We start from the raw sequence: 26,454 nt of genomic DNA on the forward strand, positions 1-26,454 counted from the left end.
TAGAGTGTTCAGTTGTCTTTGTGCAATTTCAGCAGTGAAAAGTACTGTATAAGTTACTCAATTCTGATTCTAATAATTCTTTTTAAGATGAGGCCCAACCACAAGGCCCCAGACCAGAGAGTGAGGGAGAGCTGCCTGCAGAGCATCACAGAACACATCAGACAGGTACATAATTAGGGTGGTAAGCAGAGTGTTAGAGTTACTATAAAAGGGCCATATCAGTAAGATTGTGATAAGGAGAAAGATAGATGCTGTGGACAATAGTATTCTTAATTTAACATTTAATTAATTGTATTTGATAGATTGTGAGCCTGCCCAGAACAGAGACTGCCCAGAGACAGAAAATGAGGAGACAGAGACAGGGAATGAGAAGAGAGAGACAAGAAATGAGGAGAAAGACACAGTAAGGGAGGATATGGAGAGAGGGAATGAGAAGAGAGAGACAAGAAATGAAGAGAAAGACACAGCAAGGGAGGATATGGAGATTGAGAGGGAAGAAGTGGAGAACGAGGCAGCAACATCAGAGTCCACTTGGGCAAAAGCACCCACAGAATTTTATTTTTTGCTACAGTTACCAAACCCCACTGATCCAGCCCATGTTCAGAAGAACAATATAAAGTACAACAAGGCCTTTGTCAGATTCTCAAATTCAGTGGGACCCTGTCGTTCTCTTGTCCAGTTCCCAAAAAATCAAGACGGACGATCTTTTCAGGGCCACTGGTATGATGAAAACCCCTGGTTGGAGTATTCTCCAGAGAATGACGCCATGTACTGCTTCAGCTGCCGCATTTCTCTTAATGACGAGAAGTACAAGAGTAGGTCAGTATCATGGAAGTCTGGAGGGGTAAAGATGTGGAGACAGGCCAAAGTCAGAATGAAGGAGCACTGCTGCAGTGAATCACACATGATTGGCATGACCAGGTGGAATGAATATAAAAGAAAGCCACTGGTATGAGATATTTATCAGATAGGTCCTACTTAGTTTTGGATGATACACTAAACGGTGATTGAAATATACAATTTACAATGACTTGAATTTGCAAAATATAGTTTTGAATTTCCACTACTTGATGTATTGTATTCAATAGCAATATCAACTCTCAGTCTCCTGAGTTCAGAGTTTATATCTGCAATGATGTATTGATTTGCACTGACAGTGAAGTTTTTCTAACAATATTATGATATGATTATTATCATTAATCTTTAAAATGTAAAACAATTCACAATTTTTAATTTGATTTGTGATATGGTGTCTAGTTTTGGAGTGGGGTGTGGGTGGATTTGCAGGTGGGGTGAGGAGGCTACTGTTGGCAAATTGTTGGCATTGGGGGATGTGAAGGAGGTGTGGGCTCAAACTCTCGGAGCCTCGGCAATGGAGAACATGCTGAAGCACAATGGGTGTGAGTGGATGATAAGTCCCATGGCGGATGGAACTGAATTTAATGTCTATCGTGGGAGACTGTGGGCAGCATTGAGGGGGGAGTACCCGACACGAGTTGACCCTAAACCATTGTGGGGTAAACCCCTCACAGAGACAGATAATCCTGTGATATACATAAACAATCATTTGAAAAGATGGAGGCAAGAGACGTGAAGATCTTTAGGAGAAGGGCCGTGGTGTGGGCGAATCCAACAGCAGTCCAAGTCAGACAAGGAGCATGGGACATCCGCTGGAGTCATAGCCACTCCAGGAAGCAACACACAACCATGTTCAAGATAAGTATGATGCAACCACAAAATTCCCAGTTCACACTGTATTGAAACCCATGCCAACATTTTCAGATAAGCTTTACTATGACTCTAAGGCTGCCTTTAGACTACCATGTCTTGATGCCCAATTCTGATTTGTTGCCTATATCTGATTTTTCCTGACTGCTGTTTACATGTTCTATTCGCCTTGTTTTCACGGAGACACGGATGCAAAACAGAACGCAGCCAGCTTCCGTTTTTTTGTGCGACACTTCTGGTCCAGCACTCTTGACCACTGTGTAAATATCCCATGGTATTTGCTACAGTGACATTACTGCACGCATGGAAATGTTTGTATTATTGAAAGCAATTTTAAGGACTAACTTTAAATATTTGAAGTTAATCGTTAAAGAATAAATCACCTGGAAAGCTGGCGCTGTTCCACATAATTTAAAAGGTAACTTAGCCTACACAGAGCGGTGGAAATGTCCGTGCAGCTGCAGATGGGTGCAGCTGGATGATTGATAGGTACATACTGATTCGGGTGCTATCAGAGCCGATCCGCACATCACTATGTCTTAATAATCAACTCAGTCAATAAAAACAGCCCGTCCTGCGTATGTCGCTGACCGAAAAAAAAGAAAGAAAAATAAAAAAAGATAGAAAAGCAGCGTACACCTCACATATTTATTTCTCACAGTTGCGCACACGTTTGGCTGGCATGAGGAAGCACAGTCTGTATGTCTGTGTGTCGAGGGTGCGAGCCGCAGCTTCAGCTGCTCAGGTAGAGAGGCTGTGTAGGCTGTTTGTCTCACTTGGGATAGATTGTGCTTTTTTGGTTCATAGTTTTTGATCAACGTGCGATTTATTTGGCTTTCCTTCCTTTCCCTCGCTCATGAACATGTCATCAAAATGCGCTGTCGTCGTATTATTCATGACATACGATGTGGATTGCCAGGAAATATCCGATCTGTCTGTTTAGATTACAGACCTATTGGCAGATATCTGATTCAAATCTGATACATTTCCACATATGAAGAAGGCCTGAATCTGATCTGACAATATCCGATATCATGCGTTTTTTTCCTGTTTACACGTTCATGTTACAGATCTGATCTGTGCCACTTGACAGGAAAAAATCGGAATTGGGTCACTTGAACCATGTAGTGTAAAGTAGGCTTAAGCCGTTCAGTCAGGAGCAGGTTAATCGAATAACACTTTGCCTGATGGAATGTTTTCTGTTGCTTTGTGTAAGCTTGAAGCCTTAAAATCTGAAATGACTGAAAATGCTGGTAAGGGTGGAAGCATCAAGTGGGATGGGTTAGAGGAAATTTTTGGAAAATGGGAAGCCGTTTTGGCTAAAATAGGGATAATTGTACTGATAGTACTAATTCTGTTTTTCTTATTGACATGTTGCATCATGCCTCTCCTGAAGAAATGGTGTGAGAGAGCGATGGACAAAAAGCTGAACCTTGTGACGGACATACCAGGAGCACAAATGCTAAGTATGCTGACCCCTGAACAAGTGGTGTGCAGAATTCTTCTGGTGCAGAGGGGGGAGGAAATACCAGATTTATTCCCAATTCCTGATAACATAGACAATTCAAATGACGAGGAGGAACTGTGAGAGACGGGGAATATATACACCACAACCACATATAAGATATCACATAAAAACAATATACTTTACTGCTCTGACACCATTTCCTGTTGCCATTTTCTGTATTCATTTTTTATTTTTCCTGTATTCATTCCTGTTTTGATTTTACAAGAGGAAAATGTACTCTGATTTCGACTTAGCAAGTTATGCATATTAATCAAAATGATTTCTGTGATTCCATTCTAATCTAACAAGTAAGTTGCATTTTATCTGATGTATTTGATGTACCTGATCCAACTGCTGAAAATTCATCTGTTAGTCTGCCTAACGGGAAGGGGCCGATGGAGGACTTTTCCTGGATTAAACAGCCGCCAGGTTTATCGCCTCCATCAGTGTTGACATATGCTAAAATATGTTTTAAGTATTTCATGTAATATCATATAATATCATATACTCATGCCAAGTTCATATGTCATCATATAGTATGTGTTCTTATGCATCATCATATTCAAGTTCAAGAGTTTCATACAAGACCATATATTCATGTTAGTAAGGAACACTGGTTATATTCACATTGCCATATATCCTACTCATACTTCAGTGGCGGCTGCTGGTCTTTCAAGGAGGGGAAGCTCATTTTCGGTCTACATCATAAAATGTGTCCGTTTAGTTATACGTAAATTCTACCCTCTGGGGCTGCTGCGCGAGGCTAGTGTGACCGCCTGTGAGTGCTCTGGGACGGTGGAGGGGCTCAGAGCAGCACCCGCTGCTCGTTGGAGACAGTAACTGCAGAGCGACAGAAGTCAGAGTCTCCAAACACGAGTACAGTCTCCAATAACACCAGAAAAAGATGCTAGATTTGTCGCTAGTCGTTTTTAACAAAGAAAAAGTCACTAAGAGGATTGGAAAAGTCTCCAGATCAACTTGGAACAACGGAATGAAACTTGAAAAATGCTCCGGTGGTGGTTTATATTTCAAGATCGCTGATTCACTCATTTCGCTGTCAATCAAAAAGGGATTCAGCCAGATCATCCAATCATCATGCAGAAGCCCAGCATCCAGGCCAGCCGAGGCCAGCCCACTGCCCCACAGACTCCCAGAGAAGGATGCTGAGCGTCCGATGGGTGGGACAAAACCGAGCATTTATCCAATGACTGTCTAGTTTCGCTGCAGTGGAACAACCCACTCTGTGCTTCCCCATTGAAGTCTTTGGACGCTGAGCTTCAACACTGTTTAATGCACTGTGACGCTATGGGAATGAATGAGAAGAAAGTCACGTCAGTGACCTGTGATAAGTAGCTGATTCTGAACAAAAGTTGAACGCTTTCTAGCGCATATTTAGTCAATGAAATGTAAACACAACAGTACATATTTGACCACTTATTTTTTTTACATTTTAGGGGAAGCTGAGCTTCCCTTGCAGTCTTAGAGCAATCGCCACTGTCATACTTATACAAACATAGGCGTTCATTTACCATACAGTAATTTATGATAAAATCATCAAGAGGAGGGACTATGTAGAGGCAGATAATGTATCATTCTATATCAAAGGTGAAAATGATGTCAGTTGCATAAGGTTTATGAAGCAGTTGATCAAATGTGGTGATTTGGCAATAAAAAGGACTCCTTAGAGGTGTTTTGGTATATTGAGTAGTTCTTGCGTAGTCAAGTCCTGGGAAATCAAATGGGGCAGAACATTTTTGGGTCAGAGTGACCTGACCGTTGGAACAGATAGGCTAGGTTTCGCAATAGGAAAGAATCCTTATAAGAAGTTGTTTTTGAGTTAAGTGACTTTTGGAAAGCTAGGAAAACTCAGATAAAGGAGTTGTTTTGATAAATTGAGGTTTGTGCGCAGTTCCAATTCTCGGAAATCAAACGGAGCAGAAAACACTGAGGTTTCCCAAGAAATCAAACCTATTGGGACAATGAGATCATAATCCCAGACCAGTCTGCACACTCACACACACGCACACAAACGAACAGACGCCCACATTCAACAGCATAAAGGCATTTGAAAGTTGGATAAGCAGGGCTGTTTCTGTTTCTACTGCATCCCACTGTTCTCTGTTGTGATCTACAACCTGTGTGCTAAGTTGTATGATGCAATTAAAGTAATCCCGTTGGCTGTAACCTTTCTCCGTGGTTCTCCGAGTCTCTTCATTTCAGTGCTTACTGACGTTGAGCAATTTCCTTACACCTTTTTCCAGGTTAGAGCAATATCCCCTCCAAATGTCTGTGCACGTCCCTGATTGGATCCATAATTAAAGTTGACGAGGGAAATAATAGATCTTGAAGAGAACAATCTTTCTAATAAAAGAAGAAAGTTGTTTCCTTTTCTTCAGATTTTCAACTCGATGGTGAAACAGAGAACAAATAAAATATTAAAGCTGCAAGCAGCTGTGATTGGGCCCTCGCTCCCCCATGCAACAGCAGGGGCCTGAGGCATGCGGGGGCTGTAGCGCAGAGCGGGAAGGGAGAAAAACCTTGGCAGGAGCGAGAAATGCAATGTTTCGTTCATCCACCAGGTGGTGCTACGAGCATAACCAGGTGCATTCAGGGGTGGACCGTCATTACCCATGTGAAGTTTCGAGCAAATCGGACAATGTCAATGTATAATAGGGCATTTCCTGTTTCCACAAGGGGGAGGCATGAGCAAGATTGCCTACAAGCATATAGAGGCGTTGAGGGCGGGGCTCTTATCGTGCAGAAATTTTGAAGCAGTTTGGATGAAGTATGTGGTAGAGAGAGGTGCTTCAATATGCATGGCAATACAATTCAAGTCAATCAATTCAATCAATCAATTTTATTTATAAAGCCCAATATCACAAATCACAATTTGCCTCACAGGCCTTTACAGCATATGACATCCCTCTGTCCTTATGACCCTCACAGCGGATAAGGAAAAATTCCCCCAAAAAAACCCTTTAACAGGGGAAAAAAAATGGTAGAAACCTCAGGAAGAGCAACTGAGGAGGGATCCCTCTTCCAGGACGGACAGACGTACAATAGATGTCGTACAGAACAGATCTGCATGATAAATTAACAGTAATCCGTATGACACAAAGAGAGAGAGAGAGAGAGAGAGAGAGAGAGATGCAGGTAATGACAGTAGCTTTCAACAACATTATTGAAAGTAATAATATTATAGTTATAGTTCTGGCTACTGTGGTACAATATGTTGAAAGTATGTATTAATATCTGGCAGTATACATGTGTGACAATAGTCATGTGTATAATAACAGTAGAAGTATGAGTAATGACTAATGATGGCAGCAGCAGGAGGCATCTGGCAGGACCACGGCAGCAGCACAACCACACACGTCACGCTGTCCAGGCACCGCTGCGATATGAGTTAATCTGAGAGACAGTGGAGCACAAAGGCTCCGGAGAAGAAGCCGAGTTAGTGACATCCAGAATGGCCGAGTTAGCAAGATGCAGTAATAGAATACGAGAGAGAGAAGGAGAGAAGGTGCCCGGTGTATTATAGGGGGGTCCTCCGGCAGACTAGGCCTAAGTCAGCCTAACTAGGGGCTGGTACAGGGCAAGCCTGAGCCAGCCCTAACTATAAGCTTCATCAAAGAGGAAAGTCTTAAGTCTAGTCTTAAATGTGGAGACGGTGTCTGCCTCCCGGACCGTAACAGGAAGATGATTCCACAGGAGAGGAGCCTGATAGCTGAAGGCTCTGGCTCCTGATCTACTTTTGGAGACTTTAGGGACCACAAGGAACCCTGCGTTCTCAGAGTGCAGTGTTCTGGTGGGATAATATGGCACTATGAGCTCTCTAAGATATGACGGAGCCTGACCATTTAGAGCTTTATAAGTTAACAGTAGGATTTTAAATTCAATTCTGGATTTTACAGGGAGCCAGTGCAGCGAAGCTAAAACAGGAGAAATATGATCTCGTTTCTTAGTTCCTGTTAGTACACATGCTGCTGCATTCTGAATTAGCCGGAGAGTTCATCCGCATAACAATGGAAATTTATAGAGTGATTTCTAATGATGTTACCTAAAGGAAGCATATATAGAGTAAATAGGATTGGTCCGAGCACAGAACCTTGCGGACCTCCAAAATAAACTTTGGTATGTAAGGATGATTCATTATGAACGTCAACAAACTGAAAACGATCAGATAAATAAGATTTAAACCAGCTCAGTGCAGAACCTTTTAGGCCAATTAAGTGTTCCAGTCTCTGCAGTAGAATTTGATGGTCAATTGTGTCAAACGCCGCACTAAGATCTAATAAAACAAGTACAGAGACAAGTCCTTTGTCTGAAGCAATCAGAAGGTCATTTGTAATTTTAACTAGTGCTGTCTCAGTGCTATGATGCACTCTGAATCCTGACTGAAATTCCTCAAATAAATTATTATCATGGAGAAAATCGCACAGCTGGTCTGCGACTACTTTCTCAAGGATCTTTGACATAAAGGTAAGATTAGATACTGGTCTATAGTTGTTATACACTTGTTGTTATAGTTATACACCTCTGGATCCAGGGTGGGCTTTTTTAGTAGAGGTTTAATTACAGCTACCTTAAAAGACTGTGGTACATAGCCTGTTAATAAGGATATATTGATCATATCTAATATATGAGTGTTAACTAAAGGAAAGACCTCCTTAAGTAGCCTAGTTGGGATGGGGTCTAAGAGACACGTTGACGATTTAGATGAAGAAATCACTGCAGTCAGTTCTTGAAGAGAAATTGGGGAGAAGCAATCTAAATATATATTAGGTTTCACAGCTGTGTTTGAGGTTAGATAGGTACTATCTGAGGACAAGAGGTCATGAATTTTGCCTCTAATAGTTAGAATTTTGTCATTAAAAAAGCTCATAAAAGCATTATTGCTAAGGACTAAAGGAATACAAGGCTCAATAGAGCTCTGACTCTCAGTCAAAAGAAAAGAAAAGAAACCTGGGGTTGTTCTTATTTTCTTCTATTAATGCTGAGTAATAGTTTGCTCTGGCATTGCGGAGGCCCCTCTTATAAGTTTTGAGACTGTCTGTCCAGATTAAACGAGATTCTTCCAGTTTGGTTAATCGCCAATTCCTTTCAAATTTTCACGATATTTGTTTTAACTTACGGGTTTGAGAGTTATACCAAGGAGCGAACTTTCTTTGCTTTTTTAACATCTTCTTAAGAGGAGCTACAGAGTCAAGTGTTGTTCGCAGCAAGCCTATGGCGCTATCCACAAAATGATCAAAGTCGGTACAGGAAGCCTCTGTTACTGAGGGACTTTGTATTGAATTTAACGACGGAGTAATCATTTCCTTAAATTTTGCGACAGCAATATCTGATCAACATCTAGTATAATAACTGTTGCTGAGTGGCGTGTAATCGATTAAAAAGACATCAAAAGTAATCAAATAATGATCCGATTGCGAGGGATTCTGTGGAAAGACTGTTCGGTTATCAATTTCAATTTCATACGTCAGAACGTATGAGATCGAGGTTATGGTTAAAACAGTGAGTGGGTTCATGTACACCCTGACTGAAGCCAATGGAGTCTAATAATGAGATAAACACGGTAGCCAGGGAGTCATTATCAACGTCGACATGAATGTTAAAATCGCCTACAATAATAACTTTATCTGATCTCTTTCAGATACAAATTCAGAATACGGGCCAGGAGCATGGTACACTATAACAAATAAAAGTGGCTGCGAGGTTTTCCAGGTCAGATGTAAAAGACTAAGAACGAGGCTTTCAAATGAATTATAGTCTAGTTTAGGTTGAGGGCTGATTAACAGACTAGAGTTAAAAATGGCTGCAACTCCCCCTCCTCGGCCGCTGCCTCGAGGAATGTGGGTATTATTATGACTGGGAGGCGTGGATTCATTTAGACTAACATATTCATCTGGACACAGCCAGGTTTCAGTGAGACTGAGTAAATCAATATGATTTTCTGATGATTAATGATTAATCACTGCTTTAGACGATAGAGACCTGATATTTAACAGTCCACATTTAATTCTCCTGTTTTGTCTTTCTGTTACAGAGGAGGTTTTAATTTTTATGAGGTTGTTATGCACAACTCCTCTTTGTTTAATTTTAGATTTAAATAATTTAGGTGGTCAGGGGACAGACACCGTTTGTATAAACTATGAAAACTATGGCTGAGTAACTGAACTAGAAGCTCAGAGAGGCGTATAGGACTTCGTCTCCGAGTCCTGGTCTCAACTCTGGGTTGTCAGGGATTTGAATTACTAATAAAATTTGCCAGGTTCCTAGAAATGAGAGCAGCTCCATCCAAAGTGGGATGATTGCTGTCTCTCCTAATAAGACCAGGTTTTCCCCAGAAAGTTTGCCAATTATTAACGAAACCCACATCGTTTGCTGGACACCACCTGGACAGCCAGCGATTAAATTATGACATGCAGCTAAACATGTCATCACTGGTCAGATTTGGGAGGGGTCCAGAGAAAACTACGGAGTCCAACATCATTTTTGCATATTCACACACCGAGGCAATATTAATTTTAGTGACCTCAAATTGGTGTAACCGGGTGTCATTGCCGCCGTCGTGAATAACAATCTTACTGAATCTACGTTTAGCTTTAGCCAGCAGTTTTAAATTTGATTCAGTGTCGCCCGCTCTGGCCCCAGGGATACATCTGACTATGGCCGCTGGTGTTGCTAACTTCACGTTTCTCAGAATAGAGCTGCCAGTAACCAGAGTTTTATCCTCAGCGGGTGTGTCGCTGGTGGTGAGCCGTGGGCTTCGGCTTGGAGCTGTGCTTCTGGCGAACCGTAACCCAACCTCCCGACTGAACAGGTGTTCCTGGAGGACTGCTAGCGCAGGCTATGTTATGTGGCTCCGTACCGGCTACAGGGGACTGGGTAACTACTGCAACTACTGAATGGTTTTCCATGGTGCAGAGCTGCGCTTCTAATTCACTAAGCCTCACCTCCAATGCAGCAAATAAGCTACACTTGTTACAATTACCACTGTCACTAAAGGAGGCAGAGGCATAGCTAAACATTTGGCACACTGAGCAAGAAAGAGCTGAGGGAGAAGCCATTGCTAACTGTTAAGCTAATGTAGCTACCAAGGCTAGTAATGTGCAAACAACAGCTAAGATATTAGCAGGGAAGTCATAAAAAGGAGGAGAGCTATAAGTGCTTAAACAGAACTAGTGTGGGTTAAGACTTGAAGTAGATGTTAAGGCAACTGAAGTGAGAAAGCAGAAAGCAGGCTAGTAGAATTCACTAGAGCGGTACAGAGATGCTGTCACAGAAACACTGGAAATGACACAACTCGCTTACCGCAATACGTCAGCACGTCCATACAACAATCCCCCCTGTGAGTTTTGACTGTGGATCTGAGTCCCCACCCACCATCACTGTACCCATTCACACCTCTGCTGTAGACTCTGTCCCCTCCCCAGCAGCGACCTGTCCCCCTCCCTCTGCTCAGTGGCAGTTTCAGCTGACAGCCCTCCCTCACCCCACAGGCCCCCCTCACTCCACTGCACCCCCTCACTCCACAGCCCTGCCCCCACCCCACTGTCCCCCAACCAAATACACTGAGTTAATTCACAGTTACACACTCATATGCCACAATATGCAATTCTCAATCAGGAAGTGACCTTGCATCTGAGGACTCTGTCTCGAGCTGGTAACAAGAAGCCAGAGGAGGTCTGGGATTTTTGGGAAAAAAAAACATAGATCTGTGCAATCCTGAAGCACTAAATGATTTCTGTTGATAATGGTTGTTGTGGGCCTTATAATCATTGACTGAGGGGTTACAGTTTAGCCCCATTTTATTTACAACAGGATCACTGACAGGGCTCAACACATCAACAATGGACATCGTCCAAATGTGATACTGATGTTGTGCCAAGGGGGGTAGAGAATTAGCATCATCCCTCCATTCCTGCTCTCTTTGTAAAGTGCCAGGTTTGTTTGTGGGGGAAATAGATGTTGCTATGTGTGTGTGTGTGTGTGTGTGTGTGTGTGTGTGTGTGTGGGGCCATGAATTAGCACTCAGGTGCTTTTAGCCCCTGGTAGCAGGGCTGATTAGAGAAGAGAGGAATAGCGGAGTGGCCTTCACTGCCTTTCAGGGTGGGTGGCTTGACCCCCCCGACAACCACTATACATAAATACATGTGTGTGTGTGTGTGTGTAAGTCTCTGTGTCAGACACACTCATACACACACACACACACACACACACACACACACACAGACACCCTGTGCTTCTCTTTTAGAACATATCTCCCAGTTGTCGCACGAGACGAGCGTTCCCTGTCACCAAGGCTGAAATATTTATAATGAGAGTGATGAGGGGAGGCCCTGAATTATTTAAGATGAAGGGAGGGGGGCAGGATGGCACTAAATAATCACAGTGTGACACACACACACACGCACGCACGCACACACTCTTTTTCTCATGCCCCTACTGTGGTGAATGGACAGCGCAGTCCCCTCACTGCTTCACCTCTCTAGGCAGCAGCAACAAATCCACGTTTTAGCATGTGCATGTGCGTGTGTGTGTGTGTGTGTGTGTGTGAGAGACAGTCCTATTGCTAGGCAGTATATCCAATGAGACAGTGACACTCACCAGTGTATTTTACATATTCACACACCCCCCTTAGGTATTCAGCTGTCATCAATCCAAATGCACAATAGTAACCAGATCAAGCAAACACACTCAGGTCACACACTTCGAACACAAGCTACTGCTATTATGATGGCCGAGTTCACTACAGTTCAGACCTGCATGTTTAATGTCGGCCCACTGTCCCCCGAGGGTCTCCACACATCTCTCTCTTTCTCAGGTGTTTATTTTGTGCCTTTAAAGCAGCACTGTGCCAGGTTTGTATGTTAAAATCTAGACGTGTTATCAGTCCGAATCACAGAGTGGAGCTACAACAGAGAGGAGAGTCCCATCCTCCCTAACTGAGGTGCCTATAGGATCAAATTCAATTCTGCTATTTGGGAAATGTGATGAATGAGAAGTCAGCATTTACAAGTGAAATGGAACACGACTTTCTACCAAACGAGCTAACTGTACACATTCAAACACACACTATAGCTTTTTGGATTATGACTCTAAATAAAGTCATGCTTGCTTATCCATTGTCATACACTATGACCTTTTTAGTGAGTGTCAGCAGGTGAACCAAAGAGATAAGTGAGTGATTAATATTCATATTTATTTGAGAATATTTGAAAAAAGAAAACACATTGTGCAACAATGAGGTGGTCTTTATCTTATCTATATCCTCTTACATCTCTTGACCCCTTGAATTTAATTTGGGACACTTTGGATAGTCTCAACCCTCTTATGTATGTGGTGCAACTGCATTTTGATGACCAATACAGTCAATTTGAAACCACCTTTTCTTTCTTTTTCTTCACTAAAGAAATGGGAAATGGTGGGTTGTACAATGTGTAAGTAGCCTATGCATTTAGTGTGAACTAGAGGGTGACACGGGAGTGGATTTTCAGTCCTGTCCCATCCCACTCCTACAAAAATAATCCTATCCCGTCCCAATCCCATGAAAAAGAAAAAAAAAAAAAAAAAAAATCCCGTCTCATCCAATCCCAAAAGAATGACTCCTGTCCCATCCCGCTCCTGCGTTGTGTTTCAGTTACAGTAAAAAATTTTTTAAAAAAAGTACAGTACATGGATCACACACTGCCTGCCTTAGTTGAATATAAACCCAAATATGACATCTAATGTTGTGTTTTGATGTTTATTGCCTAAGAGACAAAAATGTAGTTAGTTAGTGTTAGAGCAGCATATACTTATAGCTGCTGGAGGTGGAGCTAGTTTCAACTACTTTATAAAAACTTGACTATTGTTATTATGATTAGGCCTGTCATGACAACAAATTTTGCTGGCCGATTTTGCTGGCCGATTAATTGCATCAAAAATTGTGATAGGCAATATTGTGTAATATTGTGCTTTTAAGACCATTTTTATTATTGTTGAAATTTTGCTGATTGTAGATCATTTTTTAAACTTACATAAGGATAATAAAGGCATAATGATGCAAGTACACAGTTTTAAAGAGAAATAAACATTTATTTAAAGGGTCAAAAAGCGAAATCGTTTCACTGCTAGGTATGCTGTTGTGCACTGCCTGTAGACCAAAACAAAGTGTGTCATGAGCCACTCCTCCCTCTACCTTTGCTCCACCAGAAGTAGAGGGAGGAGTGGGGATGCTAGGCTAAAACATCGCTCCCACTCATGGAGAAGAGGAGGAACATTAGAGTTAGCTCCCGGTGTTAGCACTAGCCGGGATCCAAGTCGGCTAGAGCCCGCCGGCTGCCCGCCTGGCTCACAGGCTGCCCGCCTGGCTCGTGGGCTGCCTGCTAGGCTAAAACATCGCTCTCACTCACAGAGAAGAGGAGGAACGTTAGCATTAGCTCCCAGTGTTAGCACTAGCCGGGTCGGCTAGAGCCCGCCAGGCTGCACGCCTGACTCGCGGGCTGCTCAAGCTCCGGACATTAACCCATCCCGGTGTTTCCTCCGCAGCCTCCACTTCACCCAGCTTCACTCAGCTGCCCGATAAACCCGCTGCTTCTTCCCACTTTAACCTGAAGTGATGTTTTAGCCCAGTGGCCAGCCTGTGAGCCAGCTGCCCGCTAGGCTAAAACATCGCTCTCACTCACGGAGAAGAGGATCAACGTTAGCGTTAGCTCCCGGTGTTAGCACTAGCCGAGTCGGCTGCCACCGGCTATTGGAGTAACTTACAGCTATGGAGCTATGGAGTGCTCTTCAGCTCTTCTAGTCACTGAGCCTCGCCTCCATTTCAGTAAATATATTACAGAAATGTACACAGACAGCACGCATACGTCTCGCCGACATCGGCAAGATGAATAAAGTTGCATCGGCAAGACGTATTATGGAGAGCGTTTGCTCATTGGGAAGACGTCGCCGAGACATCGGCATTTGGTAAAAAATGCCCTCCAAACGATGTTTGGACGATGAATCAAAGATGCTCAGCGCAGCCCCTCATTCAATTAGTATAAATATCTCCATATCCATAGTCGAAATTAACATGTATTTACTTAAAATGTGATAGGAATATGGCAATATCATAACAAAAAAACAATATGCTTGACCACTAAATAGCTTTGTAATATTGTGTGTGGATAAAATAAAGAGACAGGTACGATTCAAGTTCGTGATCATAAATTTATTTCCAGCAGCATATCCAAAAGAGCCCCAGCACAAAAAGGATAAACAGAACAGAAAACATATGGCAGGTCGGGAGACGAACACAGGCAGCAGGGTCTGGATTGCAGGGGAGCCCGGGTTGTTCATTGTGGATTGAGGAGCAGTTACGTGTCCAGTCCGTGCTCCTCATCCTTACAACAAGTCCCCATCCTCGCTCCTCTGTCCCGCAAACACTATTGTGGGTGGAGGAAACAGAGAAAGTGCACAAAATTACGCTCTGGTATATCCAACCAGCTCTGACAGAAGCACACAGACCTTTTTCTCCCGGGTCGTGCCGGTCTCGTGGGGTCGGATATAACATCTTTGTATGTTAGAAATCATAATTGTTTAATCCTTGTTTTTTCTGGATCCCGATAAACACACAGACACAAACACTACAGCTGTTCCACTACAGCTGGCTGATCTGTGTAAGACGATCTGACAGCTGTGATTCCATCCTGCGCGCACTTAGAGATTTATCGAGCTTTACAATTCTAATAATAATTCATTTTTTCCTTATTAGTGAGATTAAGTTTAAAGACGCGCGCACACGACTGTTCAACATATATGAAGGTGTTTTTGCGATTGTGATGTGTGTGCGCCTCAGCTGTGTCGAGACACACACGTGCTGCGTTAACATATTTACACTTAATTGCTGATAGAAAATATGTTTAAAGGACACTTTACTAATCCACACTCCTGTATTCTGCGGTTCCTCCGCTGGTGCAAGCCGAGGCTGCCAGAGCGAGCCTCGCATAATAACAAAGCAATAAATAGTAGGCTAGTAAGATCAGTCAATTAGAATATGCGCTTTGTGTTAATTAATAGTCTGTGTTGTGTTTTACCGGCGCACACACATATCTGCTGCATGTTTTATGACAGTAAACTGTCGCCCTACATTTTTTTCTGAATATATTTTAATGTGTTCTGTGTTTAAAAAGATAAATAAATAAAACATTTTCGGAAATGGTCTTGATTACATTTCCCGGGAATCCACACACCTCACTGGCAGGACAGGACGGCAGTTTGACAGCCCGAGGATGGTGGAAGTGGACAGTGTTTGTCATTTCCATATAATTTTTTGTCAAAGCCACAGGGAGCCACTCAGAAGATCAAAGAACCACATGAATAGGGCTGCACCTTATGATTTTTTTTAAATTATTTGATCAACTAATCGGAGGATTATTTTTAATCATTTGACTAATAAAATAATTAATTTACCTAAAATAAATATCAAAAAAACTCTCATTAATATTTCAATATTTTATTCAGTTAATATCCACAGACACATAGCTCATTAGAATAATAATGGTGACATCTTTTAAAGTTAGTCTGTAAAGTTAGATTTCCACCATATCTATTACTGTGCGTTCACACCGGACGCGAGTGAAGCGAATTGCACGCGCGTGACGCGAGTAACGCGCCGCCCGTAACGCCCGAGTTTCGACACCTGACCATTTTGTTCATTCGCGTCATCGCGTCATTCGCGCAAGTAGCAGGAATGACGGAGCTAAGCTAACCGGAGCTAAGCTAGTGCTAACGTTCATAGTACAATCATTCTGCAAACTAATTAAACACACATATTTACAGAACTTACCAAGTCGACCAGTCTCCTCGTCAACTTTCACCCAAGCCTGCTCCTTTTTGTTGCGGTCTCTGCAGAGTAGACACGTAGTATCATATAGCTCCGGGTAGCCGCACACCGCAATGATAAGTTTCTCCTTCATCTCGGCATCAACAACAACGGTCACTGACGACCATGGCAAGATAACCACCATCGCTGCTTTGATGTTTACCTCCTCTGGAAGTCCCAGAAGCGTCGGAGGGCCAAACGCCGTCGTTTTTGGGTTCACCCTATCCTGCAGAAGCGCATCCAGCTCGGCGAGTTTCACCACCTCCTTCAGGAACTCCGTCTGGATGATAGCCGCTTTCACCGGTACTTCAGGCTGACTGGGGCCCAGTTTGAGGACCTGTTGGCGAGGGTTGGCGCCAGGATCTCCGGGCAGGACACCAATTACAGCCGCTCCATTTCAGCTGCGGAGCGCCTGTCCATCTGTCTCCGGTGAGTAGCAGTTTATTGTTGTTGACACACGCCAGTGACGTCGGGAGAATCTCAATGCTGATTGGCTTTCGCGGTACAGAGTCACGCGAATTCGCCTCAAAAGTTCAATATTTTCAACTCGAGCGATGAGGCGTTGGACGCGAATTTCGCGTCCATCGCGCCGCGTCCATCGCGTCTATCGCGTCCATCGCGTCGCGCTAAACGCGTCCATCGCGCCGCCCGGCGCGAATTCGCGTCTAATCGCGTCTTTGCATTGACTTTGTATGTAATCTTGACGTGCGAATTTGCGAATTCGCGTCCAGTGTGAACGCACAGTTAGACTTGCGGCCGCGGTACTTTCCAAGGTGCTAATGCGCTGTCCAAGGTGCTGATCCCGACCATGTTCATTGGTTTGTTTGTTCGGTACTGTTTTATGGTTATTTTCTGTAGTTATTTTTGCTCAATTTCGTACTTCGTAGTTTGACAGAGTCCATAAATAGCCTTTTGGAGGTGTGTGGATTAATGTTTTCCCGAAAATTACATTTTCTATCCTGGAAACAGAGGCGCTCTATCCCGATGTATGTATGTATGTTCCCAACCTCAACACTTTAGTGTACTTTCTGCTGATATTAATAATTATTATTGAGGAAGAAGATCACCATTTCAATATTAATCAACATTATTATGAACATAAAATAAAACTGTATGCATTCCCTGGAGAATTTGGCGTCTTTCTTCAGTGAGGTTCACTTTGTGCCACAGCCAGCTCATGGTAAATCCATCACATGCAGTATTTCATCCCGATAGGTTTTGGATTAAATCCAGTGATCTTTAAGATCCGAGCTTCACCTGGGATTTTATCTGAGATTCTAAAAGTTGCAGCAAACATAAATCCAGCGGATTTTATCCATCCAGCGCAGCGCACAGTTTGCATCTTCATTGTTTAATATTTTGAACTATTTCCACACAAAGCTGGTGGCAGACAGCGTGTTATGTGTCTCATTCAGATGGTAGAGACAGAAGTTATTGTATTATTGTAAGTGAATTCATAACATGCTTGAATTCATGGCGATTTGTGATTGTTAACCAATTAATAAATGCACCCGGTGTACTCAGCTGGTAGCAAATAGGAGCCAGAAAACACACACACACACAGCCCGAGCTTGATCGCACATAGCTGCCGAACTCCAGACCGCTCTGGAGGAGAGGCGGAGGCAGAGTGGAGCTTTTAGGCAAATAAACATCGCGAGTCACGATTCTGTTCGGATTTGACTTCATGAACGCACAGATGTACAGAGAAGGGAGGGGGGACTGTAAAATGGAGGGTCATGACAGAAACAGCTGGAGTCTCTTGCGCTTTCCAGTGACGATGCACTAAAACACACCCTGAGGCGGATATTAGCTTTACTTCCAGTACGAACACACCAACAATAACCCATAACCAGTACCGAACCATGAGAAACTATCATCCCAGATAGCAAAATACAGTGATTCAACGTTGAATTTTGGTGAAATTGGTTATTTTTGGTTGAAGTTGATAAATCTATGTTTATTCAATATTTAATTACAGCTACCATTTCAACATTTGAAAAAATGTTGTCGAATCAGCATTGTATAGATGCTGGGTTTTCAATGTTGAAATGTCAACATTAAATAGACATGGTTTCAATGTATGGCATGCTGTGCATCTGTGCCCCCGCCCACGAGACTTGCTCTCTCCTGAGACCAAACCAGTTCAAACCAGTTAACAGTTGGCAGCGGTTGGCAGCTTTTAGCGGCTTTTATTACCTTCGAGTGACAAAAGAAGACAAACTGGTAAGTCCTAATGAGAACATAATGTGTTTTCACCTGGAAATTCCAGCATGTCAACTTTGTGAATTATTACCGTGAGGTTGTAGCTTATTAGCGTCGTTAGCATTAGCTAGCACTAGTGCCAGCATTCTAGATAACGCTAGCTCCGTGTGCAGACGCTACGTTGAGGGTTCAGGGTTTCCCCCAGTGTATTATAAGCCTGGCGGGCCACCAGGCTTTACTTGCCCCCTGCCAGGCTAAGCATTGTTTAGTATTTTTTTAATTTACTTCGCACTGCATCAAAACATGATCAGGTGTCTTTTTTTCATCACCTGACAACGTCACAACTAACCATCTCTGGTTGAGCATAATCGCGCATAACGGGACATGTCCCGGACGTCATGCTCATCAGACCGCTGCTTCACCAGCTGACCGAGAGCTCCGCACCGAGTCGACCGCGTTGCCGTTAACGAGAACCGACCCGCGACTCCGAGAGACTCAGCCAGCTGCTGTAGCAGGGCTGTTAGCTGTTAGCACAGAGCTCAGAGCTTCTGTGAGCCCACATGCTTTCACCACATATGAAAATGATCCAGCGTTTGATTTTTCAGCTCCTAAGGTTCCCGTTTACACACATTTGTTTTTTACTCGGCATAGATATATACACACGTATCTATGTTCACTCCAGTCCAAACAGTAGATCAGTGGGTGTCATGTGTTCCCATGGCAACTAACCGGAAGCAGACGCAGACAAATCTCTGAGAGAAAAAAACCTAAATAACGCCTACTTCAGACAGTTGTCTTTTAGTTTTTAGTGCAAACTGTTCATATTATTATTATTATTAATTTATTTATTTATTTTGTGGTTGGTTGACAGCATTTCAAGAGAGTAGCTGGTGTTAAAATATGTTACATAAAATGTCTTATAATAATACATGATTATGGTAATATTTTACAATTTTCAGTTAACTTTAAACATTAGGCAAGGCTTTATGGAACCATTCTACTGCTCCATTAATGAATCTGTTACTGATACGTAGGGCCTTGCCATGGGGATTTATATATTTTGGGGGGATATATAATGATATATGTATATAAAAAACACACTTTGGCACTGGTGGGCTGCCACTGGGCCGCTGGGACACTGGGGTCACCCTACCACCGGGCCTAACAAGTTTTCTGGGGGAAACCCTGCGGGTTTGTGTTATCTCATAGCGTGGTGAATGTGCCGGTCACAACTCAGCGTTTGGGAGTTGTTGGATTGTGTATTTGCTGAGTTTGATGAGGGAAACCAAAAAACACCAGCCACCATAGAAGTGGCTGAGCAGCTAGCGGCTCTGCTACGCTCATCTGGAAACATCTTATGCTTTGATTTCCTCTATTTTCAGGGTTGTGATAACACTACAAGTCGAGAGGATTCACTGCAATACAGAAGGCCAAGTAATAATTGCAATCACAGTAGCACCACCTCTCTTTTCTCAAGATGACCTCTTATTGGGCTAAAAGACGTAGAGTCAGCAAAATTGTAAGGAGCATAGAGAAAGATATTCTTGAGGAATATGAGGAAACTCTTGATAATCAAAGGGAGAATGTACACCCATGTGGGAATAGGGAACCACCCTTCAGAATCTCACACATTTCCCAACTAGATGCACCACCAGCTTCCAATGTACACATGGAAAGGGATCATGTGGATAGTAGTGTAGCTGGGAATAGTGAAGTTGAATCAGATCACGTACAAATGGAAAATGATCATACAGATGGTAGTGAACCTGACAATGATGAAGTTAACTCAGATTCTGATTCTGACAGTGATGATGAGCATCAGCCTAGTCAGGATCTGCTCATAAGGAGTTTAAGATATTGGGCAACATCCTACTCAATCAGTGTGGTTGCTCTGTCCGCTCTGCTGTCCATCTTAAGACTATTTCACCCTAGGCTTCCAAAAGATGGAAGAACCCTGCTTGGAACACAATCTCATGTTGAAACCACTAAAATGCAAGGTGGCGAGTACTATCATTTTGGATTGATGCAAGGAATACTTTCACGACTGAAATGTTTAAATTTACCAGTGAACCTCAGAACTCTTACTTTACAGTTCAACATAGATGGTCTCCCCCTCTTTAAGAGTTCAAGACTTCAGTTCTGGCCTATACTTGCAATTCTAAGATGTGATTACACTAAGTCCCCATTTATTGTTGGTATCTTTTGTGGTTTAAGCAAGCCAAGGTGTATTGTTGAGTATCTACAGCAATTTGTTAGTGACCTTAAAAATGTACTGGCTAATGGCATTGTTCATAATGGTAAACGATTTAATGTACTGGTTTCCTCATTTGTGTGTGATGCTCCAGCCAAAGCCTTCGTCAAAAATATAAAGTCACATAATGGATACTCAGGATGTGACAAGTGTCATCAAGAGGGTGTATGGAGGAACAAAATGACATATCCTGACACAAATGTCAGGCTCAGGACAGATGCAAGTTATTGTGAGATGATTGATGAGGAACATCACTTGAAACAAACACTCAGTCCTTTAACAGGGATAGTAAATATGGTCTCTTCATTCCCAATTGATTACATGCACCTATGTTGTCTTGGGGTGATGAGAAAACTGTTGAATATTTGGTCAAAGGGCAAACTAGCCACTCGGCTTCCTTCACAAACTGTTAACAGTATATCAAATAAACTGCTAGGGTTACATTCCAACACCCCTTGTGAATTCAATCGCAAGCCAAGAGGTTTGAATGAGCTAGATCGTTGGAAGGCCACTGAGCTCTGGTCCTTCATGTTGTACTGGGGTCCTGTAGTGCTGAAGGATTGCCTTCCCAGTGAGTTTTATGACAACTTCATGTTGTTTTCAGTGGCCATGTATTTGTTGTTGTCTCCTGGAATTTCTGGTGATATGGTTGAATTTGCACATAGATTGATGATTTCCTTTGTGGAACACTTTGGACAGTTGTATGGCAGGGATGAGATTGTGTACAATGTACACCAGCTTATTCACTTAGCCGATGAATACAAACAATTTGGACCTTTGGATAATGTTTCGGGATTCCCCTTTGAGAATTATCTTGGACAAATAAAGCATCTTTTCATAAGCCACACCAACCTCTACAACAGGTGGTCAAAAGATTGTCAGAAATGCCACATGTCGAGGTTCCATTACCATCAGATGAACCAGTCTTACAGAAAATCCATACTGATGGTCCACTTCCTCAACATTTCAGTGTTTCTCTACAGTACACAAAGGTCTCCTGTAGTCGTTTTACCTTGTCCACAAAGCAGGGGGATAATTGTATTGAGTTGGGAGATGGAATTGCAGTAGTCCAGAATGTAGTCCAGGAAGAAAATGAGGTCTATGTGATATACAAAAGGTTCAGACACCAAGAATCATATTACACTTATCCCTGTGAGTCCTCATGCATAGGTACATACAAGGTTAAGGAGTTATGTGATGATATTGGGGTTGGGAAACTGAGTTGTATTAAACGTAAATGTGTTCTGTATCCAGAATCAGAGGAAATGGCCTCATCGCTATTCCAATTGCTCATATGCAGTAGCATACCACTCATATTGCTAGGCACGTTAATGGCATTTATGATTTTTATTATTTATATGTAAATGTAATTACAATCAGAATATTAGAATACATTTATTGTACACAGGATGGAAAGTGAGGTGGTGCTGTGGGCCGTTGTACTATTTCCAAACGGCGGAACTGCAACAGTTCTTGCCAGCTGGTTCAATCCTAAGGAAGGAACATTGTTATGGCCCCCAAAAAACATAAATTATATGAAGGCCCTCAAAGAAAACATGCCACCCCATGAAGGATGGACCACATATGAGGATGTCCGGCTCTTAATTAATTGTGGTAGGTAGTCACTGCATCACCATTATCTGATGTGAATTGAAATTTATCTGAATTAAAATCTGATTGCCATTTTCAAAACCTTTTCTTAATTAGTAATCATACTTCTTAAAAATTTCATACTGTATGTTCTACTTATTCTTTTGCAGACTCATTAGAAAAGGCCAAACAGTATGAAGAAAAGTATGTGAATACTGGATGTCCAACCACTGATTTGGAATTGGAGGAGGAAGCAGAGGAACGTCGGAAAAGAAGAACAAGGTACAGTGGAATTCCTCAACCAAATGTGTTTGGTGCATTGGTTTACTTATTAGCTCACACCTAGATGCTGGGGCTTTGTGGTGAATGCCCACCCTGACAGAGAGAAAGAGAGCGACAGACAGCGCAACAGAGTGAGAGTGAGAGCGACAGAGGAAGAGCGCAACAGAGTTACACACAGAGAGACAGTTACACAGAGTGAGAGGGAGATACACACACAGTTACACAGAGTGAGAGGGGGATACACACACAGTTACACAGAGACAGTTACACAGAGTGAGAGGGAGATACACACACAGTTACACAGAGTGAGAGGGGGGTACACACACAGTTACACAGAGACAGTTACACAGAGTGAGAGGGAGATACACACACAGTTACACAGAGTGAGAGGGGGGTACACACACAGTTACACAGAGACAGTTACACAGAGTGAGAGGGAGATACACATACAGTTACACAGAGTGAGAGGGGGGTACACACACAGTTACACAGAGACAGTTACACAGAGTGAGAGGGAGATACACACACAGTTACACAGAGTGAGAGGGAGATACACACACAGTTACACAGAGTGAGAGGGGGGTACACACACAGTTACACAGAGACAGTTACACAGAGTGAGAGGGAGATACACATACAGTTACACAGAGTGAGAGGGAGATACACACACAGTTACACAGAGTGAGAGGGGGGTACACACAGTTACACAGAGACAGTTACACAGAGTGAGAGGGAGATACACACACAGTTACACAGAGTGAGAGGGGGGTACACACACAGTCACACAGAGACAGTTACACAGAGTGAGAGGGAGATACACACACAGTTACACAGAGTGAGAGCGAGATACACACACAGTTACACAGAGTCAGAGGGGGGTACACACAGTTACACAGAGACAGTTACACAGAGTGAGAGGGAGATACACACACAGTTACACAGAGTGAGAGGGGGGTACACACACAGTTACACAGAGTGAGAGGGGGGTACACACACAGTTACACAGAGACAGTTACACAGAGTGAGAGGGGGTACACACACAGTTACACAGAGTGAGAGGGAGATACACAGTTACACAGAGTGAGAGGGAGATGCACACACACACAGTTACACAGAGACAGTTACACAGAGTGAGAGGGAGATACACACACAGTTACACAGAGTGAGAGGGGGATACACACAGTTACACAGAGTGAGAGGGGGATACACACACAGTTACACAGAGTGAGAGGGGGATACACACACAGCTACACAGAGTGAGAGGCGGGTACACACACAGTCACACAGAGACAGTTACACAGAGTGAGAGGGAGATACACACACAGTTACACAGAGACAGTTACACAGAGTGAGAGGGAGATACACACACAGTTACACAGAGTGAGAGGGGGGTACACACACAGTTACACAGAGACAGTTACACAGAGTGAGAGGGAGATACACACAGTTACACAGAGTGAGAGGGAGATACACACACAGTTACACAGAGTGAGAGGGGGGTACACACACAGTTACACAGAGACAGTTACACAGAGTGAGAGGGAGATACACATACAGTTACACAGAGTGAGAGGGAGATACACACACAGTTACACAGAGTGAGAGGGGGGTACACACAGTTACACAGAGACAGTTACACAGAGTGAGAGGGAGATACACACACAGTTACACAGAGTGAGAGGGGGGTACACACAGTTACACAGAGAGACAGTTACACAGAGTGAGAGGGAGATACACACACAGTTACACAGAGTCAGAGGGGGGTACACACACAGTCACACAGAGACAGTTACACAGAGTGAGAGGGAGATACACACACAGTTACACAGAGTGAGAGCGAGATACACACACAGTTACACAGAGTCAGAGGGGGGTACACACAGTTACACAGAGACAGTTACACAGAGTGAGAGGGAGATACACACACAGTTACACAGAGTGAGAGGGAGATACACACACAGTTACACAGAGTGAGAGGGGGATGCACACACGCACACAGTTACACAGAGACAGTTACACAGAGTGAGAGGGAGATACACACACAGTTACACAGAGTGAGAGGGGGATACACACTCAGTTACACAGAGTGAGAGGGGGGTACACACACAGTTACACAGAGACAGTTACACAGAGTGAGAGGGGGTACACACACAGTTACACAGAGTGAGAGGGAGATACACAGTTACACAGAGTGAGAGGGAGATGCACACACGCACACAGTTACACAGAGACAGTTACACAGAGTGAGAGGGAGATACACACACAGTTACACAGAGTGAGAGGGGGATACACACAGTTACACAGAGTGAGAGGGGGATACACACACAGTTACACAGAGTGAGAGGGGGATACACACACAGCTACACAGAGTGAGAGGCGGGTACACACACAGTCACACAGAGACAGTTACACAGAGTGAGAGGGAGATACACACACAGTTACACAGAGACAGTTACACAGAGTGAGAGTGAGATACACACACAGTTACACAGAGTGAGAGGGGGGTACACACACAGTTACACAGAGACAGTTACACAGAGTGAGAGGGAGATACACACACAGTTACACAGAGTGAGAGGGGGGTACACACACAGTTACACAGAGACAGTTACACAGAGTGAGAGGGAGATACACATACAGTTACACAGAGTGAGAGGGGGGTACACACACAGTTACACAGACAGTTACAGAGTGAGAGGGAGATACACACACAGTTACACAGAGTGAGAGGGGGGTACACACACAGTTACACAGAGACAGTTACACAGAGTGAGAGGGAGATACACATACAGTTACACAGAGTGAGAGGGAGATACACACACAGTTACACAGAGTGAGAGGGGGGTACACACAGTTACACAGAGACAGTTACACAGAGTGAGAGGGAGATACACACACAGTTACACAGAGTCAGAGGGGGGTACACACACAGTCACACAGAGACAGTTACACAGAGTGAGAGGGAGATACACACACAGTTACACAGAGTCAGAGCGAGATACACACACAGTTACACAGAGTCAGAGGGGGGTACACACAGTTACACAGAGACAGTTACACAGAGTGAGAGTGAGATACACACACAGTTACACAGAGTGAGAGGGAGATACACACACAGTTACACAGAGTGAGAGGGAGATGCACACACGCACACAGTTACACAGAGACAGTCACACAGAGTGAGAGGGAGATACACACACAGTTACACAGAGTGAGAGGGAGATACACACACAGCTACACAGAGTGAGAGGGGGATACACACACAGTTACACAGAGTGAGAGGGGGGTACACACACAGTTACACAGAGACAGTTACACAGAGTGAGAGGGGGGTACACACACAGTTACACAGAGTGAGAGGGAGATACACACACAGTTACACAGAGTGAGAGGGAGATGCACACACGCACACAGTTACACAGAGACAGTTACACAGAGTGAGAGGGAGATACACACACAGTTACACAGAGTGAGAGGGGGATACACACACAGTTACACAGAGTGAGAGGGGGATACACACACAGTTACACAGAGTGAGAGGCGGGTACACACACAGTCACACAGAGACAGTTACACAGAGTGAGAGGGAGATACACACACAGTTACACAGAGACAGTTACACAGAGTGAGAGGGAGATACACACACAGTTACACAGAGTGAGAGGGGGGTACACACAGTTACACAGAGACAGTTACACAGAGTGAGAGGGAGATACACACACAGTTACACAGAGTGAGAGGGAGATACACACACAGTTACACAGAGTGAGAGGGAGATAAACACACACACAGTTACACAGCGAGTTAGATGTTTCTCCTGTGATAGACTAGTCATGTCTGTGTGTACTTGTACATTAAGCTAACTCATTCTGCAAAAACAAGCAATAGGCTCATGGCCTGTGAACTTTGTCTCTCAAGGCTTGCTCAACTTAATTTAATTATGCTTAAATTGTTTCAATTGCTGGGAATGTTAAATGTTTAATTTTTGTTTTCAAGGCCAAATCCTGTGTATTTGGAGTCGGATGGAGAGCCAGAAACAAT

General features: G+C 43.4%; 2 protein-coding genes across 2 annotated transcripts in view; both read left to right on the forward strand.

The window, feature by feature from the left end:
- The window catches only part of LOC125900970 (uncharacterized), a 674,134-nt gene that overhangs the window by 565,996 nt on the left and 81,684 nt on the right, over positions 1-26,454 (forward strand). The window lies entirely within an intron of this gene.
- The window catches only part of LOC125900324 (uncharacterized), a 31,819-nt gene that overhangs the window by 442 nt on the left and 4,923 nt on the right, over positions 1-26,454 (forward strand). The window contains exons 2-4 of the mRNA XM_049595225.1: positions 88-165; positions 303-535; positions 680-815. Of these exons, the coding sequence (XP_049451182.1) occupies positions 88-165; positions 303-535; positions 680-815 (447 nt within the window). The remainder of the gene's footprint in view (positions 1-87; positions 166-302; positions 536-679; positions 816-26,454) is intronic.

This window comes from Epinephelus fuscoguttatus, linkage group LG14, assembly GCF_011397635.1.
Source record: "Epinephelus fuscoguttatus linkage group LG14, E.fuscoguttatus.final_Chr_v1".
Classification (NCBI taxonomy): domain Eukaryota; kingdom Metazoa; phylum Chordata; class Actinopteri; order Perciformes; family Serranidae; genus Epinephelus; species Epinephelus fuscoguttatus.